Source organism: Danio rerio, chromosome 22 (assembly GCF_052040795.2).
Source record: "Danio rerio strain M-AB ecotype USA chromosome 22, GRCz13ab, whole genome shotgun sequence".
Classification (NCBI taxonomy): Eukaryota; Metazoa; Chordata; class Actinopteri; order Cypriniformes; family Danionidae; genus Danio; species Danio rerio.
This window is the reverse complement of record NC_141042.1, coordinates 3,645,001-3,669,856: the sequence shown is the minus strand read 5'-3', so window position 1 is coordinate 3,669,856 and position 24,856 is coordinate 3,645,001. Positions and strand designations below refer to the sequence as shown.

The following is a 24,856-nucleotide window of genomic DNA, read 5'->3' as shown; positions in this document are numbered from 1 at the left end:
GCACCATTGTCATTGGTGGTTTTCAATAACCACTGACCGGGAATTATGTTGTTAAACTTGATTATTTAAATAAAATTGTTGATATAATGCGGAGTGATTGCTAAACAAAAGTATTTATCACAGATTAACAATCATTTGCTAACGGAGAAAATAAATGTTTGTTTTTTTTACTTCATATAAAGCCAGGAAAAAAGTATTAAAAATGTTAATTTTGGTTGAAAAAAGCCAGTGGATACACCATTTTGTGGTAACCCAGAGCATTTTTAATCTTCATACATGTTCAAATATGTCACATCAGGTCATCAAAAAAGGAGTATGTGCTTTGTAAAACAGGATATACAATACACAAACACTTTCAACAGATGTTTAAGCTAAATACACATCAGATATGTGTACATTTGATTTAACTCTGTCAATATGCAAGGATTCATTTATATACAAACAAGGCATTTGTGTCACAAGATCTGTCATTAATCATTAACGATCGTTCATTTCACCTGTAACACGGTTTATTTATACATAACACAAACAACGGCAAAACAAACAAAGGCTAGGCTAGGCTAGGCTAAGCTATCTCATACTTTAATCATAGTCAGAGTAATTATGTAAAAGACTAGTAAAAGTTTATGTAAAAGACCTCAGCTAGCTATAAACATTGCTGGAGAATGCAGTTTGACCTTGTTTAAATGCATCTTACACTGGAATGTTAGCGTTAGCCTGTAGATTAGCAGCTAATACCTTGACGTTCTCCATTCCTCAGGACCATCGTGGGAATTGGGAGGATTGTGTGTATGAAAACAGATGACAGATGTTGTAAATCAAGCCGAATGATGTCTGAAAAGCACATGAGGAGAAGCATGAGCTGCCGTGAGAGATTTAGCATTAGCCTGAAACAGGGTTTCTGTGTAAATATATAAATACCGCATGCGATAACCTGCTTTATTTCTTCTCTGTGAATTTGTTTATGTGATGAATATCAGGAGATTGCGAAACTGTAGCAGCATGTGGTTTATGAGAAGCATCTTTGTCATTGGCAGCCAGTCAAAAGCTGTTTATCTTAAATAAATGAACTGTAAGTAGCATGATTTGTGAATGATTCAGTGTATATTAATTGCGATATTAATATTTTATGATACTTATTAGTGTTTTATATTATCAGTTATTTTTATAATGTTCTTTTGTGCTCTTTTAGTTATTTTATTATATGATTTAATCAGTTTATTAATCTTTTTTATTTATAAATATTTAAATATAGCTTTTCTTTTTTTTATTTATAGCTTTGCTGCATAAGTTATAATTTGGTTTTTGATATAGGTATTGTAATTTTTTTAAGTTAAATTTTCATTTTTATAATTAACAAAAACATGAACAACAGTTTTGTTTTTATTTTAATTTATTTATTTTTCGTTGTTGTTGTTGTTGATGATGATGATGATGTTTACATTGAATTTAGGTGTTTGTAATGTTTTTTATGTTTTATATTTTTTCATTTATGATTTTGTCCGACATTTTTCAAAAAAATCTTGAGAAAGTATAAAAAAGATTTATTATACATGTATACAAGTTTTGTTTTGTATTTTTTAATAAATAAAATGATAAACACCAATATTAATCTAAGTATACTATAACTTGTACATATCTAATAATATTATAATTCTTATTTATTTCTTTTTGTTTTACTTAGTATATATATATATATATATATATATATATATATATATATATATATATATATATATATACACACAGTTGAGGTCAGAATTATTCACCCCCTGCTTATTTTTTTCCTCAATTTCTGTTTAACGAAGAGAAGAATTTTTTTTAAAAACATTTCTAATCATAATAGTTTTAATAACTCATCTCTAATAATTGATTTATTTTATCTTTGCCATGATGACAGTAAATAATATTTTTCTAGATATTTTTCAAGACACTTCTATTCAGCTTAAAGTGACATTTAAAGGCTTAACTAGGTTTATTAGGTTAACTAGGCAGATTAGGGTAATTAGGCAAGTTATTGTATAATGATGGTTTGTTCTGTAGACAGTCTGAAAAAATATATAGCTTAAAGGGGCCAATAATATTGACCTTAAAATGTTTTTTAAAAAAATTAAAAACTGCTTTTATTCTTGCTGAAATAAAACAAATAAGACTTTCTCCAGAAGAAAAAGTATTATCGGACATACTGTGATATAGTTGTTTGTTTATTTGTATTTGTATACATGTCATTTGAAAACTGAGCCATAAAAGAAATGCAGGTGAAATTGCGCAAACTAATTAAAATAAAAATAATTTGGTAACAGTTTAAAATAATAATCCACTAGTTAACGTATATACTAACATAAAAAACCAATTAATAATACATATATTATGGTATTTTTTCATCTTTGTTATTGTTAATTTACATTCATTAAAAGGTGCAGTATGTAAGTTTGACACCCAGTGGTTAGGCTAGGTATTGCAATACTGGTTCGAAACACACGCAAGCGCAGGTTGCCAGATTGACAACATCAACAGAAGTGTGCCTAACCATCTAACCCAGGGATGGGCAAACTTGATCCTCGAGGGCCGGTGTCCCTGCAGAGTTTTGTTCCAACACAAGTCAAACACACCTGAACAAGCTAATCAGTGTCTTCAAGATCACTAGAATCTATAAGCAGGTGTGTTTGATTAGAGTAGGAGCTAAACTGTGCAGGACACCGGCCCTCCAGGACCGAGTTTGCCCACCCCTGATCTAACCTATAGGATGATTTAACAGCGATAAAAGGAATATTTTCTATATAGTTCAGCTATATGGAAAACGGCTTCCATTTCTTGCAGATGAACAGCAGGATAAACTGACAATGTTTACCTCAGGTACGCCTCATGTGTTTTAGTCAATGTTAAATGCTAATAATGTGAGTTTTAATGCCATTTCACATGACATTTATTCAACCCAAGCTCATTCTGGAAACGTAGCCCCGCGGACGTTTCTGGAGGCCGCGATTTACGTGGCCGGAGGTACGTAAAGGCCGCGTTTTTTTGTTTTTTCGAGGGAACGCTGCGGGGCGGTGTGGCGCCGCTCCGGCCCTCCTCTTCGCGCTCGCCGGCTGACGGCTCGCCTCCGAGTGGAGGGCTTTCCCGATGCAATGTTTGTCCGCTTAGCTCACAGCGTTGCGTCGGCGTAGCGGAGGCCCCGGAGGAGGAGCCGGAGCCGGCCGCGGTGGACGACGACCGGGATCGAGTCCCGGGAACCGCAGGTTCCGGAAATCAGGTAAGACGAAAAACGGAATCCGAAAAATAAGGGCGAGAACGCGGCGGGATCCGAAAACGCGGTCGAAATCGAAGACGAGGGCTTTTGCTTTTTTTTTTTTTTTTTTTCGATCCGGCGGCTTATCGCGAGAGAACACCGCGAACGCCACGCGCTCCCGAGAGGCGCCCGAGACGCGAAAAAGCGCGCACAGCGGCCTCTCGCGGATCCGTGAAAACAAAAAACGCTCAAATAAGTACCTCCCGGGACGTAAATCGCGGTCCGCAGAAACGTCCGCGGGGCTACGTTTCCACAATGAGCCCGGGTTGCATTCATTGCCATACTACTGAAAGCAAAAAATAGTTTACCTCAGGTCTTAAAAATAAAATAAAACATTTGACATTGAACTTTAGAACTGTGACTCACATATCAAGTCAACACATATCAGTGATTCAGCATCTACATTTAATCATGTTAAAGAGGTTTAATGTGTGCTAATTAGATTTTAAACCTAACCATTTCGTTGGAGTGCAGTGAGTGCACTATTCTGTGCTTCTGAATGGCTGTATTTACATTTCTGACCTGCTTCGTCTGGTGCAAAAAGCCAAATAGCTTATCACTGCAAATCTCATAACGTAGCGTGTTGTTAGGACACGGTGTTACAATGTAACCTGCACACCTAATGTTTACATTCATAATATTTGCTAATTAATAACCACTGCATTAGGAACTCTGAATCTGCGTCTCATTTCAGAGTCTGCTACTGTCCACCTGAGGTAGTGGACACACACTTTGAGAGCCTTCCTGACTGAATGAATAAAATACGCTGTTTTCCATCAAGGCCACCCAGGGTGCTGAAATATAATTGGCTGAACTGGCATTAGGCAGGTTAAAAAAAACAAAACAAAGACAGCGTTCCAGCACGTAACTCACATGTTCAAAGCAGAATATCTGACTTCAGCATTGTTTCTCAGATAAACAGGAATGTTTACTTAGCATGTTTCTGAAATATCTGCAAACATATTATGGTATTTTTATGCTTTAGGAGAGTCAAAAACTTACATACATCACCCTAAAGGTAAATAACAATAGTTCGTGTTAGTTAATGTTATTTAACTTAAATTTAAAATCATGGTAGCTCCTGCTGCATTAACTAATGTTAACAAGCACGCCGTTAGATTTTAATAATGCATTAATAAATGTTGAACTATGATTAATAAATGCTTCAAAAGACTTAGTTAACAAAATTAGTTACCAATAATTCTACCTTCATGATCTCACCTTTAAAGGCGTCCATTCTTGACGTCGCCCAAAGCGCCCCAAACATCGAACAGAAAAACATCCGGAAAGCCGAAATCTCCCAGAACTGAGTCGAGAGCCTCGGCGAAATCATCTGGGTTTTTCTTGTTCTTCCCGGCCTCCACTATAGTCGTCGCTGAAGGAACGACACACGACGTTAAAAACATCATCACTTATATTCTTAGTAAACAGATACAGTCCTGCTTCTTGATTCTGATTGGTCGAGCCACATTCTAAGCTGTTGTAAAATACTCTACAATGAAGGCCTCACGCACTCCTGTGTGAATCCCGGTTGGTTGTTTGCATGCACGCCGACAAAATAGGCGCCGCTCATGCGCCGTGAAACCGGAGTAACAGCCTTTTGTGCAGCGGTGTCGGCACGCAGCGAGTTTTGAAAGTCGACTAAAGTTTATATAATATGATGATGATGTTACTTTCACTAAGCATGTCTTTAAAGCAGAAAGGAGGGATAATGAGTCAGGGAGGTAAGACTTCATAACATGATTTCTCAGCCGTGATCTGGTCTAAGACCACAGATAATTCTATAATACATTTTTTGTATTCTTTAGAATTGTCATAATTAATTTTCATGCAAAAGGTTTCTTAAGTGATGTTGGCATATCAGTCCAGTTGTTGTTTTCCAGTAATATTTAGGATTAATTTCTGTTATTTATTTAGAATAATAATTGTATAGTAATATTAATATTAACTGTGTTTATTTTGAATGAATATAAATAAATCGTTATATTTATTGAATAACAAATCTAACAATTCAAGGGAGGTGGGGGTGTATAGGGTGGTTCTCCCAGGGTGTCATTTAAACTAGAACCGCCACTACCCTCCCCAATCGTCGTTGACAGCACGCACACACCTTCAATAGACAGCAATGGCAATTTAATATATCAATAGAAGAAGCTGCATTAATAAAATGGCTCAAAAAGCAATATGGATAAATGATATTATTAGGTATAGTGAGTGTGTATATAGTAATGCCTTTTGTTCAGTTTGTTCATCTGTTTGGGTTATTAATAAACTCATTTGTCACCGACTCGGTCCCGGTCATTCCCCTCGCTGGCCAGCAGAGGCCGCCATCTCCGGACTTTTAGCATTACATCATCCATCTACACTGATTGCGCATACACCTGATCTGAATCTTGTTAACGACCCACGTACCTCATATAAGCCGCACTCGAACACTCAGTCAGTGCCAAGTCTTGTTCAGCCCCGGCCAGCATTACTGAGCGTTATTCCCAGCCTGATCTCTTGTGTACGACTCCAGCCTGTCTCTTACTTTGCTTCGCCTTCTGCCTGCCCACGACCCACGCCTGATACACGGACTCTGATTCTCTCTGCCTGCCCACGAACCACGCCTGATATACGGACTCTGATTCTCTCTGCCTGCCCACGAACCACGCCTGATATACGGACTCTGATTCTCTCTGCCTGCCCACGAACCACGCCTGTTATGCGGACTCTGATACTCGCTGCCTGCCCTCAACCCAAGCCTGATATACGGACTCTGATTCTCGCTCATTACCCACCACTCATGCCTGGTAACTCTCTCTGTGTCTGTTCATCACCATTCTTGATACCCTTACTACTACTGTGGATGTGTGTGTGCACTCCGGTGCATATTGTGTGTTTGAGTGAAGTTGTGATTAATGAATACTGCATAATGGATCCCTCCGTGTCAGTCTCCTCGTTACATCATTATTCTTTCATTCATTTTCTTTTTGGCTTAGTCCCTTTATTAATCCAGGGTCGCCACAGTGGAATGAACCGCCAACTTGTCTAGCACATTTTTACACAGCGGATGCCCTTCCAGCTGCAACCCATCACTGGGAATAATAAACTCATTAATCTTCATTAATTTTAGACATGGCATAGACCATATGATGTACAATAAAAGCACGTAAAAAATGAAGTTATTTATTCGGTATATATATATATATATATGAAAAGTGTTTTTAAACTAAACATAGATTTTTTAAATTGGTTTGCACATGTACTTCCTGAATTATTTCAAGAAATAAATTGCAACATTTCAAGAAGAATTAATTAAATGAATAAAAACTACATGATTTCATTTACCAGAAACAAAAATATAACATTACAATGAATTCATCATTTTTTGTGTGTGTGTGCCACCCCAAGATTTGGTGCGGCCTCTTCTGGCCACCCCTAAGAAAATTTTCTGGGGGCGCCACTGGTTAGTACTTACTATTTAACTACTATGTATTACTTAGTAACTACTAACTACTCGTGTTTCGGGCGGTGTAATCAGATCCTATACCAATGCTGGCAACCTGGGGGTTTCACAGACTGTACCAAAATGCTAAGGACCGGGGGGGTGGATGGTTGAAATTATGGGAGTTTTCCAGGAGAAATAACAAAACGGGAGGGGTGGCGGGAGATGGGTCTGAAATACTGGAGACTCCCGGGAAAAACGGGAGTGTTGGCAGGTTTGGTATAAACTGGCTGCGTCCAAAATCACCTACTACTCGAGTAGTGTTGTGGTGTTTGGTGCACTAGAGCGCCCTCTGGCTTTCAGATGAAGATTTACTACTGATCACAGAACTGTGTTTCTGTGCAGGACAGAAAACGTGCAGGACAATCACAGCTTAGCTCGATTATGTTTGCAATTTGGTTTCGATTAATCGCCCAGCGCTACTCTCTGTATAAATAAACTCCTCTCTGTTATTGGTCTGCTCACCGAGCTCCAGGTCTCTGATGCCCATGTAACTCTCCAGCAGATCGTCCACCTTGCGGATGGCGGCGTCCTCCAGTTCACTGGGCTGCGTTCACAAACAGACACACAGATTAACATTAAAGGGCTAGTTCACTCAAAAACCAAAAAATCTGTCTTAATTTCCTCATCCTCCATTTGTTGCAAACGTTTATGAGATTCTTCTGTTGAAAGGAAAATGTTTTGAAGAATGTTGGGGGAAAAAACAGCCATTAGTTTTGTTTCTATCCAAATATGCAAATTAGATTTATGCACAAAACTGGAAACCTCATAAAACATTTTGCAAGTAAAACAGCGTTTCCAATCTGATGATTAAAACAAAACAAAATAATCTCTTACTGATAAACTAGAGCAAACATCAGCCAGAGAAATGTAGTTTAGTGCATTTCGAGAAGCTAATGTGGTGTTTTTTGCTTCTCTAATAAATGAGTTGCGCCCCAGAAGATGAAAACGAAACAATGAACGCAATGCGGTGGCTTTTGGAGGTCTGAGATGTCCTTTAGGAGCACAGACAGATGCTCAAGACAGTTCTGGAGGGAATAGTAATAACACTGATACACTGTGATGATGGACTGAAGGCTGACGGGTTTTAGAAATGAGCAAAACAACATTTCAGATGTCCATTGACGCATCCCATCACACATAAATATCATCACATGACCTGCTCAAACTAAATCACATGATGTTACTGATGCACAATATCCAGCATTCTTCAAAATATCTTGTTTTGTGATCAGTGGAAGAAAGAAACTCGTAAAGGTTTGGAATCAAGTCACTGAAGGGTGAGTAAATAAGTAAACTCACAATCTCCTCCAGTGAAGCTGATCCTCGAGTTCGCAGGCGGAGAGTTTCTTTGCCGCTCGACAGCTTCCCCTCGCTGGACTTAGGGGCCCGAGTCCTCTGACCGATCATGTCTGAATCACACAAACACACAGAGAAAAGAGAAACACACACAAAGCATCAAAATCTTCATCACTTCAGTGTTTACTCCTAGTTAAAAAAGATATGAATGTTCAGTAATAAAAAAAAAAATCAAGAAAATTTTAAAAGAAACATTATATATATATATATATATATATATATAAATATATATATATATATATATATATATATATATATATATATATATATATATATATTAGTGCTGTCAATCGATTAAAAAAAAGTTAACTAATTAATCGCACCTTTTTAAAAAAAAATTATCGCGATTAATCACATTTAAAATACTGAAACTTGTAATTTTGGCTATTCAAATGTAAAATTAATGTAAACGCAAGACAAAAACTATTTAAATTCCAAATATAATTGTTTATTAGAATTAAAATTCAAAATATAATTGTTTAATAGAATTTTTGCTTAACTTGTAACAGATTTCTTCATGTAAACAACATACCCACAATAAACCATCAAGATCCTGGTTTGACAGCCATATTTATTACAGAAATTAAAACACAGGCATGTTAATGACATTTAAATTTCAAAACAATCAATGCCAATAAAGATAACATTGCCTAAGCAGTGATTTTATTACCTTAAAGGAACATCGAGTCACGAAATGCGGAGGATTTTCTTTCTGTTCGCCATGCGGTATCAACTTACAACAGAAGTCGAAAGTTAAAAATGAAACACCCGAAATTGCATGAAACTCTGGAGAGCCTGGTGATGCGACTAATTGTTTTATACTAAAACTTGCCATCAAAAAGTGCTTCCTTGGTCTTATCCACATTTATTGCATGTTAAACACACGTCCACCACAACAGGAAGTAAAAAAAAACTGCAACTGCATTAATTGCGTTTTTAATTGCGTTAATTTTTTTTAACGCATTAATTATTTAAAATTAATTGCATGTGTTAACACACTACTTTTGACAGCACTAATATATATATATATATATATATATATATATATATATATATATATATATATATATATATATATATATATTTATACAACAGTTCTGTCTGATTCTTGAATCTGATTGGCTGATAGCCATGATATATTTAAGTAATATCAGCACCCGTAAAGCCTCTTTACCTTTTGTGTATTACTCCGCCCATATACAACCAGCAACAAGCAGACTCGACAGATCTAAAGTTTAAAAGATGCTTAATCAGCTTATGATTTAAATCCAACGCGGAAGAAAGTAGTTCCTCATACAAAAGGGTTTTAGAGACTCTCCATGTTTGATTTTGTTTTTATATACACAATTATGCCGTAAAACTGTTGTATAAACGCAATATCACACGAGTAGCAGTGCGATATGGCTGTATATCGGCACTGGTGGAGGCACTAAGGCACCACGCACGCCTCCCACCAGTGCCGATATACAGCCATATCGCACTGCTACTCGTGTGATATTGCTCATATATATATATATATATATATATATATATATATATATATATATATATATATATATATATATATATATATATATTTATATATATTTATATATTTATATATATTTATATATTTATATATATTTATATATATATATATATATATATATATATATATATATATATATACACACAGTAGTTCTGTATGGTTTATGAATCTGATTGACTGATAGCAGTGCAATATTCTGCAATATCAGCACTCGTACAGCCTCCTCACCCTTGTGTATTACTCCGCCCACATAGAGTGACAGCAAATCAATAAACTCACAACAGTTTGACAAATATTGCAGCTGTTGGACGACATCATGTACTTTTGAGGCTTTTTTAGGTGATAATGTAGTTGTTTAGATTGCAGCTATGCAGTTTATTTATAAGGACAGTGCCTATTTTAAATATTTATAATTTCAGAGATTCAGCACATCGGTGGCCATTAGCCTTTCATACTGAGCAGAGCAAAGACAGTTGATGTTCCACCACAAGATGGCGACAGAGACCAAATAATAAATCCTTAGAGGAGAAAAACTCAGCATAATTTCAAACTACAGCTGATCAAATCATTATTAAACTGTTAAGTGATATTCTAAGTCGATCTCTCTCTTTTATATGGTGTAGTGCTGTATTTATACTATAGTAATTGTATAGCGTATTGAGTGTGAGATGGGACTCGTATCAGGAATGTGTGTGTTTTGTGTTGGCCACTCTTTGTATAACCCTGAGTTACTTTTTGATTGGCTATCGTTTTGTTTCTAATGAGTCTCCTGTTTTCGTTACTGCTGACTAGTCCGGTAAACAGGAAGAAAGAAGAAATGCCAGCATGTGTTTAGTGTTTTTCTTTATCGCAAACACAACAGTAATCTGCTAGTGTTTGCTTTGGATTTTTTGGGGTTAATTATTGTGATCTCCTGATGGCAACAGAAAAATACTGTTAAATGTCAGTAGACTGATGGCATTTCATGGCGTTTAGCCTTATGATCTTAAACTGTGAGTGAAATCAGCTGTTTTGCCATCACTTTAGACATTACGCTAGAGAATCATTCAAACACTAGCTCTAAAGTGACGTTTGTGAAGTAGCTGTAACCGTTCTGACGTCAACTGCAGATGTGATAAATGGCAGAACAAAGTAGTTCTTCTTACAAAAAGATTTTGAGACTCTCCGTGTTTGAATTTCTGGTAGAAATGCAACATCAAATGGCAGTGCTGGGGGTGGTGTGAGTGGGGATTTTGAGGTGTCAGGGTGTGAGGTGTCTGAATAACACAGCCAAGTAACTGTACTATGCACCGGGTTTCAGGGCAGCCGCTGTGATCGGATACTATACCAAAGTCAGTGATCCGTGGGTGTTATAGACTGTACCAAAAAGCTTTGGGCGGGGGGGTGAGGGTTGGGGTTAACAAAACGGGAGCAGCAACAAAAAGGATGGCGGGAGATCGGTCTGAAATATGGGAGACTCCTGTGGAAAATGGGAGTGTTGGCAGGTATGGTGTGTTTATATAATGTATTATTGGGTTATATTTGACGTCAACAGAGGTACAGCAACTCCTAACACTGAAGCAAATGCTCGGATTTTGATTGAAGAATGAAGATGACCAAAACAAACACATTTTTACTCTGAATTAACTTGCACGGATTAATTAGTGACCTTAAGAACTTTAACGTTGTTAACTTTATTTAAAAATGTACACTTAGCAAAAGAAAAACTTGTACATTTTGATTTTTAAGCAGACTTTTAGGTAAAAAAATAAAAAAACTACAGAAAAGTGTCTGACGACCAGCGAGCGAGCTGCATTAGCATCTCATTAGCCTGCGCTCGTGTCGGCCATCTTTTCCTCCATATGCCTTTGATCCTCCATGTAGAAACACAGAGGAGGATTGAGTGTAATTACCCATGATTCTCTCGCACAGGCTAATCCATCACGCTAAAAGAGGCAATTAGCTAACGCTACAATGACGATCAATTATTAACGGCAGTAATGAGCTGCTCTGCGGAGATCAGTGTTTGTGTTTCTGCTCGTCTGATGGTTCTCCAGAGAGCAGACCTGCTCGTAAGTGTGTGTGTGTGTGTGTGTGTTTATGCAGATTAAACACACTCGTCTTTCTCAATCCAGTATACTGTAAATCCTGGGAACTTTTTCTTTGACTAATGATGGTGGAAACGGAGGTTTCCGTTCGCGTTGTGCTTCAAAACTCTACAATCTGAGGAAGTTTCCTCTCTAGCCGATTGACTTCCGCCTGTTTCCTTGATGATCGACTTGATCTCCAATATGAGCTAGTTTGTGCATGAACCTTTTTTAATAGCTTAATATATATATATATATATATATATATATATATATATATATATATATATACAGTTGAAGTCAGAATTATTAGCTAATCTGTTTCCTGTGCAGCACATGTGAGCTGCTATGGTATGATGTTCAGGAGAAGCAAACTTATTTTGAACTGCGATCAAAACTGATTGAAGCTACCCCCTGTGCATGTAAACGAAAATAATGCACAGCCTCTAGCCAATCAGAATCAAAAAAAATTTCAACAGAGCATAGAATAAATAAATAAATAAATATATATATATTTACACACACTTATTTAACATACAATTATTAACCGTGTTACTGTGTTTCACCACATGATGGTGCTGTACTTTAGGTTTATGTACTTTTTAAACCATTATTTGTACAGTTTTTAATCATATATATGTATATTCAATGAATTTATTATATATTGGTGGGAGTAAAATGTTTTTGTCTTAATTTGTGGTGATCAAAACTCTTCTAAAGTTAAAATATTGCTACTGTGTTGTCTTAAAATGCATGTAAACATCTCAAAACAGCACCTTCTTTGTTTTTTAATTATTTTATAATTTCAATTTAATTATATGTTATCATATAAATGTTGTTATATATTTATGGAGTAAAAGACTATAACTAGGCGATGCAGTGGCGCAGTAGGTAGTGCTGTCGCCTCACAGCAAGAAGGTCGCTGGTTCGAGCCTCGGCTGGGTCAGTTGGTGTTTCTGTGTGGAGTTTGCATGTTCTCCGTGTGCTCGCGTGGGTTTCCTCTGGGTGCTCCGGTTTCCCCCACAGTCCAAAGACATGCGGTACAGGTGAATTGGGAAGGCTAAATTGTCTGCAGTGTATGAGTTTGAATGAGTGTGTAAATGAGTGTCTAGAAGGGCATCCGCTGCGTAAAACTAGTGCTGGAAAAGTTGGCGGTTCATTCCACTGTGATTACCCTGGATTCATAAAGGGACTAAGCCATAAAGAAAATGAATGAATAATTAAATGAATGAATGAATGAATGAATGAAAACGATAATTTACTACAACTTTGTATGAAGTAAAGCTGTCATATTTATTATCTTTCTACTAGTTTTATCTAATACTACTTATTATTTAAACGTACATATGTTTAATATTTGAATAAAACATTTATTAAAATATTATACAATATATACAGACCAGCGCACAAAGAATTATATTAGTTAAATCTTAAAAAAATTAATAATTTAACATACCTTATATGTGCTATTCTATAAAAAAAAAACAATAATAAAATAAGTTGTATAAGTTGTATATATATTTTTTACTCACTGCTGAATAAATGAGTAAACGTTAAGGTGCATAAAAATAAATAAATACAAAAATTACAAAATTTTATTAATAAAAATAATTATTAACAATTATTAATTAAACAATTAACTAACAAATTGATTAATAAAAAATTTATAAATAAAAATATTATTAATATAAATAATAAAAATATACATTTTTTTAAATAATACAAATAATAATAAAATAATAATGCCTGTTTTGTAGCAGCAGTTTGTTGATATGATGTGAGATATTAATTTATATAATGACTCACCGAAGGCTTCTTTGGGCTTATTTTGGCAGTTTTTGAGCAGCGTTTGTGTTACTGAACAACTTTATTGGCAACAGTTTTTAAAAATAATGTTTAATTAATACTTTTATAGTACAAAAAAATCATGAATATTTTTAAACATGATCACGAAACGTATATTTGTGTTTAAACATGACACAAAACTTAAATTCTTTTTTTCACTTTATATTATAAATAAACTTAAATAAATTATATAAATAAACACACAACTAAATACATAAAATCATAACAGGATAATAAATAGTGCTTACTAAAATATTAAACTAAATTCAATTAAAATCATTTGTAACTAAATACACAAGTAGATATTTTTTTTAAATATAGATGAATTGTATATGGCATGAACCTAAATATTTTAATAAAGCTTAATAAACAATGTTTTATATGTAGAGATATTAAATAATGCATATAATGCATAATGTCTGTGTATCTTTAAAATAATAAAGTAATATACCTTATGTATGCTATTCCATAAAATGACCACACGACGGCGCTGTTCTCCTTATTATAAGCCCTTTTTACTTAAAGCTGGTTTTATACAGCCAAGTTGCATGAAATCATGAGTGTTATTAATGAATGTTTACAAGTATTGTATTATAAACATTTAATGAGCAGATTTTCTTCACTCAAAAAGTTTAGTTTTTCTTAGCTTAATTGTTTTATGTTCAATCCACTTAAATTTCTAAAAACACTTAAATTAATCGATTTGTGTCGGGACAACATAAGGGAATTGTGTGGAACCCAGCATTGTTTACAGTGTTGTTTTGTAGCAGCAGTTTGTTGATATGATGAGATGTTAATTTATATAAGGACTCACCAAAGGCTTTTTTAGGCTTACTTTTGCCGTTTTTGAGCTGTATTTGTGTTTATAAACAACATTATGATTAACATTTTTAAAAAATAATGTTTAATACTTTATAGCACATATAATATTAAATATGTTTAAACATGATCACGAAACTTAAATTCGTTTTTTTTACTTTATATTATAAATACACTTAAATAAATTATATAAATAAACAAACAACTAAATACTTACAATAAAAACATGATAATAAAAAGTGCTTATTAAAATATTAAGCTAAATTAAATTTAACTCATTTGTAACTAAATACAAAAGTAAATGTTTTTTAATTATAGATTACTCGTATATCGCATGAATAAAAACCTAAATATTTTAATAAAGCTTAATAAACAATGTTTTACATGTAGAGATATTAAATGGTGTATATAATGCATAATGTGTGCGCGTATCTTTAAAATAATAATTTAATATACCTATTAATATATGCTAATCCATAAAATGACCACACGACGGCGCTGTTTTCCACAATATAAGCCCTTTTTTACTTAAAGCTGTTTGTTTATATCCAAGTTGCATACAATCATTATGTGATTTTGTAATTAATGAACCTCTACACGTAAATGTTAAGGTAAAACCCATTATTATTAATAATAATATTATTATTAATATTATTGTTATTTTAAACACTGTTATATATCATTATTTTTATAGGGGTTTTCACCTTCATAAGGACAGTGGAGATTTACAGACAGGAAAGTATGGGGAGCAGAGAGAGGGAAACGATTGGCAAAGGACCTCAAGCCGCGAATCGAACTCGGGTCGCCGCAAGCACCTGGTTGCTATATGTCGATGCACTAACCACTAGGCTACTGGCGCCGACACTTTAAACAGGGTTAATGGGCATATTTTCTTCACTCACAAAATGATTTTTGCTAGTTGTTCAAACTACTTATTTAACATTAGATGAATCAACACAATTCTTGAGGGTTTTTTTAGACAGCTTATTTATTCAATCCACTTAAATGTGTAAAATCATTTAAGTTTGCTCAAACTATTTATGTTTGTGTAGCAGAGGCCAGATAGTAAGTATTTATAAGCGACAGACGCTAGAGGCCATGGTCTTTAGCCTCCTTGGTAGAGCAACCGGCGGAAGGTCGCCGTTTCGATACCAGCTTGGAGCGGGTTGAGTGATGTAGGACCGGTGGGGTTAAATTGGTGCCGTGACCCGGATGGGAGTGAGGTTTAGAGGGGTAAGTGTAGCCGAGGCCAGCTAGTAAGTGATATGCAGATAAAACCTCACTCCTCTGACCTCTAAAGGTAGAGCAACCGGAGGAAGCTCGCCGGTTCGATACCAGCTTGGAGCGGGTTGGGTGGTGTAGGACCGGTGGGGTTAAATTGGTGCCGTGACCCGGATGGGAGTGAGGTTTAGGGGGGTGAGTGTAGCCGAGGCCAGCTAGTAAGTGATATGCAGATAAAACCTCACTCCTCTGACCTCTAAAGGTAGAGCAACCGGCGGAAGGTTGCTAGTTCGATACCAGCTTGGAGCGGGTTGGGTGGCGTAGGACCGGTGGGGTTAAACTGGTGCCGTGACCCGGATGGGAGTGAGGTTTAGGGGGGTGAGTGTAGCCGAGGCCAGCTAGTAAGTGATATGCAGATAAAACCTCACTCCTCTGACCTCTAAAGGTAGAGCAACCGGCGGAAGGTCGCTAGTTCGATACCAGCTTGGAGCGGGTTGGGTGCCGTAGGACCGGTGGGGTTAAATTGGTGCCGTGACCCGGATGGGAGTGAGGTTTAGGGGGTGAGTGTAGCCGAGGCCAGCTAGTAAGTGATATGCAGATAAAACCTCACTCCTCTGACCTCTAATGGTAGAGCAACCGGCGGAAGGTCGCCGGTTCGATACCAGCTTGGAGCGGGTTGGGTGGCGTAGGACCGGTGGGGTATAATTTGGACAACATAAAGGAAATTGTGGTGAACCCAGCATTTTTTATCGTGTTGTTTTATAGCAGCAGTTCGCTGATATGATGTGAGATATTAATATTATATCATAAGAGGACTCACCGAAGGCTTTTTTGGGCTCCACTAGGCGCAGGGTGAATGGGGTTCCTCTCGGCTGCTCCTTCAGCATTTTAGCCACTTCATAATGTCGACATCCCACAATGCTCTGGTCATTGATGGCCTCGATGTGATCTCCGACACACACCGACTTTATCCTGTCAATGGTGCTGCCCTCCTTTATTCTCTGAAAATACAATACGTTAGGACGGTATTGGAAAAATACGACATTGCGATATTTTGTTTTGTGATATGAATGTAATTTCATCAGATGATTTGAATATAGCTCTATTTGGAAAGAGTGCGTTAATTTAGATCGACTAAGATGATCAAGTGTTTTTCTGTGCAGTGTGTCTGCATAAAATACAATTCAAGAGTTCACACTTAGCTGATGATTGATAATAAAGAGTGTCTGGCATGCATGCTGTCCCGGGAGAGAGCCCTGAGCTCATAAGATCCTCGAGCCCGGGGCTCCCTCCTGTTTGAAGGGCAAGAGGGGAGATTGAACTCAGGTAGGTCTCGAGAACTCCCCTGCTTGTGAATGTGTTAGGAATAGCTGAGATATAGATGGCCAGGGCCGGAGTGGGACTCCTTTTCAGCCCTGGAGTTTCAAGCATTAGACCGGCCTACCTCAGTTCACGACTATATTAAAATAAAGTCATTTCCAATTCAGTTTCTAATGACACTATCATGTCTTTTTCAAGAAAACAGCTGCTTTAGAACTTCAAATGTTCAACAACCTCACAGTTTTATATGTCTTAACAATAAAAAAAAAAAAAAAAAAAGATCGACAACGTTGTAACGCTACATGCTGACCACTGGATTACAATGGCGCTGTTACACTTGTGTGGCCGGAATGATAGTTATATCATCATTACCCTGCAGGCTGCATTTTGCTTATGGGGCTGCGAGACAATAAATAAAAAGAGCAGCGCTGCGGCAAAATAATGAATAAAAAGAGTGAGGCTATGGTCAAATAAATAAATAAATGAAAAAAGTGCGACTTCTGAGAGTGCAAGCAGCTAGAAACACCGGCCCTCGCGGCCAAAAAATGGAGCGGCCCACCGGGAACTCTGTTGGTCCTCCTGATTGGCCAATCCGGGCCTGTAGATGGCTATCTTAAGATGCTACTTTGGAGTAGTCAATTTACTTATGATGTATGTCTTTGGATGTTAGGAGGAAACTGGGGAACCCGGGGAAAATCTACGCGAGCATTCACTCAAATTATTATTTTTTTTACTTGTTCCAACTACTTTCCCGGAGAAGAGTTGCGGCTGGAAGGGCATCCGCTGCATAAAAATGTGCTGGATAAGTTGGCGGTTCATTCCGCTGTGGCAACCCCGGATTAATAAAGGGACTAAGGCCCCGTTTACACTAATGCGTTTTCGTTTTAAAATGCGTAAGTTTTGCTACGGTTACGCCATCCGTCCACACTATGCCGGAGTTCTCAAGCACTGAAAACGGAGCGTTTTGAAATCGCTGGAGAGGCCGTTTTCATTCTGAAATGCTGCTGCTCTGTCTCAGTGTGGATGAGGACATCTGAAAACGGAGGCGGGACTGCTGAGATTCGCTACCTGATTGGGGCTTTTGTGTCATTGCGTATCCTTCCCTTATTCGTCAAGCTTAATTCCAAGCCTTATTCGTCAATTTTAATTTTAACATAATTATTACATCTGCGCAAATGTGTCCCCTACACAGTTTATTATGTTTAGTTGTGAATTCATCTTAAGATAGCAAATAGTTTCAAAGGTTTAACAAGGTGCTTAATATTTTTATTTTGCATTATGATAAAATGCAGAAAAGAAGATTGAATGATATAAGAAAAAACTACAAAAAAAAAGAATAATAATAATTAAAGTACAAAATGAGCATTTTAAAACTTTTGGGCCCCATGGCTGGAATTGTATAGGGCCGCAAAATCAAAAAATCTGCCTCTGTATATATATATATATATATATATATATATATATATATATATATATATATATATATATATATATATATAATTTATTTTTTTTTTTTACAGTGCAGATAGCACACCCGTACATCTGCAGGATGTAGTTTAAAGATCCCTAACCCTAACAATACTTCAAAGGGTGAAAAAATGTCAAATCCCAAAAATACGAATTCTGAATCTCTTTATTCTGCTGAACACAAAAGAAAACATTTTGAAGAAAGCTGGAAACCTGTAACCTAAATGTTAAACCAAAATGTAATAAATGTTAGACACTCTAAACGTCTATTTAACATCCGCACATTTACATATAATAGACATTTTGTGGATGAGCAAACGATGTACAATAAACACTACCATGTGTCAACACAAACATCAAAATGGACGTCTCAGAGATGTATAAGTGCTGACAGAGAAATACTTTTATTAAATGTCATATTTTTCATTTAGATTTACTTTTAAGATATTTACATTTAAGATTGAAATTAAAATATTGTAAACATGTCGCTGAAATCTCTTTTAAAGCAACTTTGGCCGAGAAACGATAAAACATTGACAGCCTATCAGAATCCTTCTTGATTTTAAGAGCGCGAAAATTTAAATTTGTGCGCGCTTAATAACGTAAATCGGTATGTTGACACTGTCACGATATTACAGCTAGTTATTGATCCATAAGTGGTTTATTTTGTCTTTTTTTTTTTTTTTTTTTGGTTTGTTCTTAAGATTAACAGTTTTTAAATTACTTGAATGTCTGTATTAGTGCTGCTGTGCTGGATTTAACTTTTAACAGTCGAATTTGTCTCGACTTGTAGGCTATGCACTCATACTTGTCTTGTTTTTCCAGTTCCAGGATTGTGTTTTCGGTTTCAGGCTTACGGTTTAAGATTCTCAACATCCAGACTAGCTTTCTAGGAAGTCGTTAATCTGTCACAGGTTATAACCTGATAACTAGCACGTACTTTAATGAAGGCGTATCCCGCGCCGTTGTCGGTAATGGTCAAACCGAGGGCATCTTCTGTTTTAATGACCTCCACCTCTTTGGTTTCTCCCCGCACATGCGCAAAGATGAAGTCCTCCAGGCCGATCTGACCGCCCAGAAGCTTCTGCATGTCCACTTTATGCGAGTTCAGTGTGCAGAAGAGGATCTTGGGAGGTAAACAGATAATGTGAGGAGATTCAGGTTAGTATTTAGCGTCAGAGTAAACAGACAACAACATATTTACAAGCCTTTTTATAGCGGCTATTCTTATGGGTGTACAACAGATGGCGCTGTGGTGGTTTACTACACTGCTAAAATGTCATGCTTCTAGTCCAAATATCTCATAATTCCTAAATCAAGAATCATTTTCTGTACAATTAAAATATGCTGTCTTGTTTTCAGAAACAAAATGTCCAAATGAAGATAGTTTTGTTTCTTAAAACATGCTAATCTATTGGGTTCAGCAAAAAAAAAATCTTGTTTTGGCTTTGAAATAAGCTTATTTTGAGGAAAAACTCACTTAGTTTTGACGTATTACTTCTGAAAGCAAGACAATATATGTTGCTTGTCTAGAAAAATTCTTTATTTAATAATTTTTAGATATTTGGACTAGAAATGAGACAAAAAGAAAGGCAATTTTTGCAGTCCCAGCTATAATTAGTATCGTTTTTGAATGAGTTAAATAAGATATTCTGTTTTTGTCACACAATTAAAATAGTAGTATATTTAAAGAAATATTCTAATGTTTTGCTCACTAATCTCTAGACAGTAAAACCTGAACAGAAGTTGTGCGATGTTGACATTTTTGAGGGTAAAATGTCAGAACTGCTAGATTCTTACGTTAACAATTGTAACTTGCAATTAAGAGGCGCAGTAGACCTATGAACTGTAAATTTGCAGCTTTAAAGACAGAAATTGTGCGATATAAACTTCACTGTCCTGTGCATCCCATATAGAAATCTGATATATGGCATTATATATTCAAATTACATATATATGACATATTTGAACATGTAATTCCAATGGTTGAACATGTAAACAGCCATTTTGTAATAAGTATGACATTTTATATATGCGAAATTGGAGCTTGGATGTGTCATATGTTATTTACATATATTTCCATAGGTCAGATTTCTTTATGAATGTTGGTCAAAACCTCTGTAGTCCTTTGATGCAGCTTCTATGCTAGTTAATATGACATGCTAACACCAGTTTGCCTGAAATTAGCATTGTTGTTCCTGTTAGTTGCTAATAAAATATTATTTGTTCATACTTAATTAGTAAAAACATTTGATATAAAACATTTTAGCTTTCCAGATTTATAACTATGAATCTATTTGGATAATTATTCGAAATTAACAGATGATAATACTTATCTTTCACCCCAATCTGAAGCACAGTTTGTTTGGTTCGGTGCATTTTTTTGGCCTTGACCTTTGAGAAAGTGCTGAAATGTCTTGATAAGGTTCTCGAAGGACGTTTTCTGCTGAAGGCTGTGTGCTTTGTACAATAGCGTTTTCAAGGAAAAAAGCTACAGATAGAGCTGACGGTTATGTAAAAGGATCTTGTGATAACAAGCACGCTTTTGATTCCTGTAGATTTCCATCGCTTTGTGAGTTATTAATATGATATTTAAAGGATCAGTTCAGGTAAATACTAGGCCAATATCTAAATAATTAGAATTTAATTGTAATAATCATTTATTTAACTAAGGTGTGAAGTTAGTTTTGTCATATTATTTATAAACATGTTATAGGTTTGTTTTTTTGATTCAGTTGCTTTATTTACTAGCCACTGCTAAATACAAAACCATTAAGCATTTTATTTATTTATATGTTTGTTTTAAAATTTTAATGTTTTTTGTTTGTTTATTTATTTAATTTGTGTATTCTCTAGCTACTGGCATGAAAATATTTAATGACTATATATATACATACACACACACACACACAAATAGAATTATTCATTTGTCTTTTTATTTATTATCCACTCGCATGTTTGACCATAATAAACATTTTAATCATTTATTTACTATATATATATATATATATATATATATATATATATATATATATATATATATATATATATATATATATATAAAGCTTAAAGGGGCTAATAATTTTGACCTTAAAATGGCTTTTTTTTATTTAAAACTGCTTTTATTCTAGCCTATTCTAGCCTTATAAAACAAATAAGACTTTCTTCAGAAGAAAAAATATTATCAGACATACTGTGAAAATTTCCTGACATCCTAACCATAATTAGGAAATATTTTAAAAAAGAAAAAAAAAATCAAACGGGGCTAATAATTCTGACTTCAACTATATATATATATATATATATATATATATATATATATATATATATATATATATATATATATATATATATATAAACCAAATCAAATAATGAAATTAAATGTTTGATAGATGTAATGGTCATATTTACTTTCTTGCTAGTTTCATATAAACATTGCATTTCCACACAGTTCATCTGTTTTGTAATGTTCCATTTGCAGCTACACAGATAAAATTAAATATTCAATTATTTGTTTCCTTTTATAAAAACATATTTAGCATTTAATCATTTACTGGCCATAGATATGTATTTAAACATTACTATTATTTTTTGTTTATATATTTGTTTCTTTGTTTCAGTTGTTTTATTTACTAGCCACTAGTTAGTAAATCTAAATTAATTATTGAAAGCTGTCTACTAAATGTGTAATAGATGTAATGGTCAAGATAACAGGTATATAAACATTTATTGCATATTACATACATAATACCTTAACCATTAAACACACATTCACACACACCCTTTTTATTTATTTATTTTGTTGTTGTTGTTGTTGCTAAAATTGTGTTTAGTTTTTCAATTAAACTTTTTCAATATTTATTTATTTGTTTTAAATGATGACACATTTGGCAGAAGGTCAGTCATTTGGGTACAAAATGCTGGGTTGCTGTAACCTAACGTTAGGTGGAATAATGGACAAACCAAACCATTGTCTTAAAACATGTCATTCATATTCAATTGAAAAAAACTTAACCCATAATAGTTGGGTTTGTCCACTATGACCCAGCATTTTTAGAGTGTATAGTTCAACAAGCTACGGTTACGCTGTAAAAATATCTGTAAATTAGCTTTTTTCTGTGTTTTATAATTTTTTATTATTATTTATTCACACTTTTGAACTAAATTTACGTTTAAAAGTTAGAAAAAGTGATTTTTATTTACAGTTAATGTAGTTGTAAATGATGGTACAAAAACCTGGTCATAGTACATTTTTTGTTATTTTACAGATTTAAGTCCCTCTAAATATTATTGCTTATAAATTATACTATTTTAAACTACTAAAATGTCAATAAAAGTCACTTTTTATTAAACTGTACACTACCTGACAGGTCTTGTCGTGGATCCCAGTTTGTAAAAGCAACAAATAATAAATTGACTTCTAGTTGATAATTTGGAAAAGTGTCAGAAGGTGGATTTCTCTGATAAATCATTTGTTGATCTGCATCCCAATCATCACAAATACTGCTGAAGACCTACTGGAACCCGCATGGAGCCAAGATTCTCACAGAAATCAGTCAAGTTTGGTGAAGGAAAAGTCATGGTTTGGGGTTACATTCAGTATGGGGGCGTGCAAGAGATCTGCAACATCAACAGCCTGAGGTATCAAGACATTTGTGCTGCCCATTACATTACAAACCACAGGAGAGGGACAATTCTCCAGCAGGATAGCGCTCCTTACCATACTTCAAAGCTACTGAAGGTCAAGGTGCTCCCGGATTGGCCAGCCCATTCACCAGACACAAACATAATTGAGCATGTCTGGGGTAAAATGAAGGAGGAGGCATTGAAGATGAATCCAAAGGATCTTGATGAGCTCCTGCAAGAACGCTTTCTTTGGCATTCAGTATGACTTTATTAATCAGTGATTTGAGTCAGTGCAGAGATGTATGGATGCAGTCCTCCAAGCTCATGATGGAGTCAGACACAATATTCATTCTGTCTCCTCTGCAGCAGGACTTTATATTCTATACTGGACATTATTTCTGTTCAGTCACAAGACTTTAGTCTGAGCAAAGTCAGACCTTACTGTCCTAATTAAATCATTAATAATCAAGGCATGTACATATGTTATTGTGGTCAAATAAGCGTAATCTTGAGGCCTTTACCTTTCATATCAGCCACTTTTGATACCAAATGATCGACTAGAAGTCAAGTTAGTTGACAAAAGCTTAAATAAATGGCACTTAATGCAATTTATAACCGTAAATAAAATACAGAACTTGTTAATTAACAGATATTTTATAGGGTATGAAAAAGTATATATTTTGCTGGGGTTTAAAAATGAGGGTTTTCAATTCGAAAACAAGATTATGTTGCATGTTTAAAGAAAAAAATCTCTTAAAGGGACAGTTCACTCAAAACCTTCATGAGTTTCTTCTGTTGAACACAAAAGAAGACAATTTGAGAAATGTTGGAAACCTGTAACCATTGACTTTGATAGTTTTAATTTTTCCTATAATGGAAGTCAATGGCTAGCTTTTCAACATTTTTCAAAGTATCCTCTTTTGTGTTCAACAAGAAACTCTTAAAGGTTTGAAAACGTTTACACTGTAAAAATTCTGGTTGCCTTAAAATTTTAAGCTGAATCAAATTAACCTTATGAATCCATTGAACTTATTATGGCTTCAAACAGCTTGTGTAACTTATAAAATTAAGTTAGAACATGATCAACTTAGTTTAATAAGTTACCACTAAAAACATATGTTGTCATGACTAATTGATTATAGAAACAATTACAGTGTAGCCGATTTATAATGAAAAGGAATTGACCCAACCTTGACCCTAATAGTCTCCCAGTACCTCAGAGGGTGAGATGTTGAAGACCTCAGCTATTTTGGCGTAGAGCTCCCTGACGTTGGTGAAGCCGTGGATGCGTCCGGTCGGGCTGCCGTGCGCCAGCTGCGTGTGAAACACCAGTTTGGGCCTGGGGCAGGGCGCGGCGTCCGGCGGCAGCGGCGGGGCGGACGGGACAGTGCTCTGGCTCTCCTCGTCCCCTGGGGGACCCGTGGAGTCCTGCGGGCCGGGGCTCATGGCCTCTCCGTTCTGCATGGGCTGGAGGTTCTGGGAGACCTGCTGCATCTGAGCGTCCATCACGTCTGCCGGCCTCAATTAAAGATGAGCGTCTCCCGGCAACAGGACACGGCCGAGCGCTGCCGGAGGACACCTGACACCTGCACACCGACACTGGAGAGCAGACGACACCTGAAGAAGAAGAAGAGGAGGAGGAGCTGCCCGCCATCTGTCCCTATAATGAGAGTGACAGCACATTCACTCACCTGTGCAGGACGTTAGAGGTGCGCTGTCACTTTAAGAGCCGTTCACATGTACTATCTATCTATCTATCTATCTATCTATCTATCTATCTATCTATCTATCTATCTATCTATCTATCTATCTATCTATCTATCTATCTA

General features: G+C 35.7%; 1 protein-coding gene and 1 long non-coding RNA gene across 2 annotated transcripts in view; both read right to left on the bottom strand.

Moving 5' to 3' along the window:
• LOC147831455 (uncharacterized) overlaps positions 1–24,856 on the bottom strand; it is a 787,032-nt gene that overhangs the window by 296,068 nt on the left and 466,108 nt on the right. The window lies entirely within an intron of this gene.
• Positions 241–24,691, bottom strand: gipc3 (GIPC PDZ domain containing family, member 3). The gene is given in 7 exon segments (NM_001045318.3): positions 241–834; positions 4,511–4,664; positions 7,242–7,323; positions 8,079–8,188; positions 16,435–16,615; positions 19,342–19,527; positions 24,243–24,691. Coding segments are annotated over 6 exon segments (1,002 nt in total). The 5' UTR covers positions 24,534–24,691; the 3' UTR covers positions 241–834; positions 4,511–4,512.